This window comes from Notothenia coriiceps, unplaced genomic scaffold (assembly GCF_000735185.1).
Source record: "Notothenia coriiceps isolate Sejong01 unplaced genomic scaffold, NC01 NC01_scaffold00001758, whole genome shotgun sequence".
Lineage (NCBI taxonomy): Eukaryota > Metazoa > Chordata > Actinopteri > Perciformes > Nototheniidae > Notothenia > Notothenia coriiceps.
In genome coordinates this window covers 54-3,995 of record NW_011334459.1, presented here as the reverse complement: position 1 = coordinate 3,995, position 3,942 = coordinate 54, and the positions used below count along the sequence as shown (strand labels likewise).

Below are 3,942 nucleotides of genomic sequence, written 5' to 3'. Positions count from 1 at the left end.
CAGAAGTAGATAACATGGATAACCATATTTTGACATTTCTAAAGCCATTATGCAATGTTCATTATATTAAATGAACTTACTATATTATCTAGGTCATTAAGGAGACCACGTCCTGTATTTAAAGCTGCTCAGTGCTATAAGCGTTCCAGTTATATGTAACCGCTCGGCTCAAACTGGTTTATTCAAAGCTTTGCGATGAGATTACAGTAGGTAGGACCTGTGGCATATGGTGCAGTATGTCAGTAGGACTGGAGGAGCCAACCGCAGCAGACCTTTGCCCTGCTGCTGCCCAGTTACCATCAATCAATCATATTTCATTAATACACCCCCAATATTACAAATTAAACATTTGTCTCCGATGGCTTTACAGTGTACAGCAAACAGCCCCTCTGTCCTTAGACCCCATCAGCGCACAAAGACATTTTACCACCACTTATTGAGAAAAAATATCCCATGAACTACAGTTGAAGAGCTATAAATCTACTTTTTTGCTGAGAGGCAGATTACATTTTTAGGCGTCGTTACACATATGCTTAATTAGAACGATCACATAAGATTTCCAGAAACAAAAGTCTAATACATAGAATTCATAGACAGAAATAAAGGTAAGAAATTAGGCCCGGCCCAAAAATCGAAGGCTCCGATGATGTTTTTTGGGGTTTTCCATCTCCTGTTGTATAGGTTTTTGTGCAGGTAAATGGTTTGCAAAGGCTAAAATGCGTATTTGTATGTGTGCACCTACAGTTAGCGCTAGCCTTGAGTTTGGGGCTTTTTGGTTATACAATATCAGCCTGTGTGTATTGATGTGTTTCCACCGCAGGTATCCGCCAGCTCCAGCTGATGCTCCTCAAAGTGAGTCTGATTCTGGGAGTGGAAATCCATGTCAACGTTGAGTTTGTCAAGCTTGTGGAGCCACCAGCAGAGCAGACTGAGGACGGTGAGTGTGAGTGTGTGTGTGTGTGTGTGTGTGTGTGTGTGTGTGTGTGTGTGTGTCTGTCTGTGGGTCTGTGGGTATCGGTATGTGAAAGGGTCTCCTGCATATCACCCATGCTATATATGGAAAGCAATACATATGCTAAAGTGATCACAAGGTTTCCTAGAGAGGAGGCATTTGCACTGGCAGCGTTTATATCTATGGAAAAAAGTCTATTGATAGTCTGCTGGTAGCTACATTTTTGTGGTGTTTTGAGTGTCCTAAATATGGGGTATGGGGATTTTTTTCATTATTTAAAGCTCCAGTCATAAACACATGAACACAATCATACCCAGTGGTCCAACGAGAAAAATAAGCAACACCCTGTAGCTGCTATATACGGCAGTTAAGAAATGACCACAAAGCCTCATGTGGTTAGAAAAAAACATCCCACCACAAGAAACCCTATTGAGTTCCTAGTAGGTATTATAACTGTCCTCCAGCAAGACCTTTGCCCCAGCCTCCTGTCATCTGCCTCTCCTTTAGATACAAGATATTTACTCGCACTCTCTTTAGATAACGTGTATGTGATGGTATACTGTATAATCCATTTGAAGTGGCCCCCAATGCTTTGCTGTATTCCTCCTCAGGTCCTGGTTGGCGAGCAGAAGTCCGGCCCTCCAGCCATCCTGTTTCAGAATTTGATTTTGATGTAGTGATTGGAGCTGACGGACGCAAAAACACATTAGACGGTGAGCAAGAGGGAAATAACTCACAACAGGAGTTGGGTTTATTTATGGCAATCGATTGATGAAGTGGCAGCCATGATTAGAGCTGTTGGAATTCTCTAGATCATAGGAAAGGAGCTTTAATGCTTCATTTCTTATCTCCTTTAGCATAGGATACACCCAAGCATCCTTTGCAAAAGGAAAGGAAATAATGCTGTCCCACAAGTCCTTGCGGCAACAAGTGTCCCTTCATGGAAACAACCGGTCATGACGACAAACGCAGGGTTTGTCCTTCTACTGAAAATGTTACTTTTCGTAGTTGGATTATTTTAGCAATGCCGTTGTCTTTTCCTAAATCCTGATGACAAATTTGGACATTTTGGAACGGAGCAGCGCACATTTGTCATGTGACGAGGAACAACCAATCACAGCCAAGAGCTATCTTTAGTTCTGTAAACATAAGTGGGTAGAAAATATAGACGGCCCCTTATTCTTCACTTATTTCCTTAACCCAATGTCGTTGTTACTGAGGCTTACCCCGGGATTCCACCGGGTCCGTCTGTGCCACGTTACGGCTACGCCGCGGTTTTGTTCCAACCTCCGAACAGCGTCATACCCAACGCGGTTGCCGAGCGTCTTGCGTGCCGGCTCGCAGATTTAGTTGATTTGGGCATATTTCCTGGACAGGCTACTTTGTGCAAAAAGACAAAGTTAATAATAATTGTAATATCCCAGTTATAAACGACATGAATCAAAGATGTGTTGCTGTATTTTAGTGGTAAAAAAATTAATTCATCATCATAATTATTCTATATATATAATTTACATAGTGCCTGTAAACCGGCGGAGAAAGCTGGCATTTCTCCTCCTACTTGAAAGACTACATAGGGATAGGGTCTCCAACATTAGTTTATTTTGGGGATTGACTGGATGCTCTGACCGTTTCACTTCCTGCCCGACGCTATGCGACGAAAATAGACCAGCCACCTATTTTTTGCGGAGCCCAGCGCCGAGACGCTTCTGGGACACGTCTGGGACACTTCTGGGACGCTTCTAGCCGTAACGCGGCACTTCTGGTGGAATAGCACCCATTGACTACTAGAGTGACCGCCATCGCTGTGAACGCCGCGGCTCAGCCGTAACACGGTGCAGACGGACCCGGTGGAATCTAGGGGTTACGAAGAGTGGTTGGGAAAAGACATAAGACCTACTTTTCTTGTCAGTTTGACCGCAGCCTAGATTTGTTCTGTACCCACCTTTGTATGACAAATGTTGCATCACTGCAGTATTTGTTATTTTCAGTTTAAAAGTGGTAAATGTGATGCATTAGCATAAGGGTCAAATCAGGGTTAGGGTTGGTGTTAAGGATCCATGGTTGTAATTGGTTTGGACTAGCCTATTCATCTGTGTGTGGTTCTGCTATGGTCTGGTCACAGTTTTTCCTCTCTGCAGGTTTTGGTCGCAAAGAGTTTCGAGGGAAGTTGGCCATCGCCATCACGGCTAACTTTGTCAACAGGAACACCACAGCAGAGGCCAAAGTGGAGGAGATCAGTGGTGTGGCCTTCATCTTCAACCAGAAGTTCTTTCTGGAACTCAGGGAGGAGACAGGTGAAAGAAAAATGTCTACCAGCAACCAATTTACTCTGTTTGAGTTGTATACAATACTGGCCTGTCTGTTTGCCTCTCCCACTGTTAAGCCTTTTTACAGCCTTCTAAGTATTGTTTGTTTGTCTGATCCTGTTTCAGGTATTGACCTGGAGAACATCGTTTACTACAGAGACCACACCCACTACTTTGTCATGACGGCCAAAAAGCAGAGTCTTCTGGACAAAGGGGTCATCATAAATGTGAGCTACCACTAGGGATGCTCAGATCGATCGGCCGCCAATCGATACCGGCCGACATTCACTCTCTGCCGATCGATCGGTGCTCTTTAAATGCCGATCGCGAGAGCCGATCACATGACGTAAAATACACGACACTTTTCTCTGTGTGCGGCAAAACAAGCTCACCAAAATGGCTTCACCGGTCTGGCAGTATTTGAAGGTGTCCGAAAAAGACAATAAAATAGCGGTATGCAACGTGTGTGAGGCAGAAATCCTGCAGCTCCCCCGCTGTGACGGACCGGTGAGCGGAGCAACACACACTAAGAGTTAGAACTAACACACTTAGCTATTTGATCTACCTCTGGAACAAGCTAAACTAGTTATACATATATTTATTCTTCACTGTCGGGTCACTCATTACTGGATCAGTAGCATGAGATACTGACAGGCTGTCAGGAGAGAGAGAGAGAGAGAG

General features: G+C 44.1%; 1 protein-coding gene across 1 annotated transcript; it reads left to right on the top strand.

Moving 5' to 3' along the window:
• Positions 1-716: 716 nt before the first annotated feature.
• LOC104963797 (protein-methionine sulfoxide oxidase MICAL2-like) lies at positions 717-3,503 on the top strand. The gene is made up of 5 exons (XM_010792440.1): positions 717-726; positions 821-937; positions 1,564-1,665; positions 3,094-3,249; positions 3,388-3,503. The coding sequence occupies exons 1-5, from the start codon at positions 717-719 to the stop codon at positions 3,501-3,503; spliced, it is 501 nt and encodes a 166-aa protein (XP_010790742.1).
• The last annotated feature ends 439 nt before the right edge of the window (positions 3,504-3,942 follow it).

What these genes read in the sequence shown, in the direction of transcription:
- LOC104963797 (XM_010792440.1), top strand. An exon ending in AGCAGAGCAGACTGAGGACG is followed by an intron (nt 938 to 1,563) that starts GTGAGTGTGAGT and finishes ATTCCTCCTCAG; the next exon opens with GTCCTGGTTGGCGAGCAGAA. An exon ending in ACGCAAAAACACATTAGACG is followed by an intron (nt 1,666 to 3,093) that starts GTGAGCAAGAGG and finishes TCCTCTCTGCAG; the next exon opens with GTTTTGGTCGCAAAGAGTTT.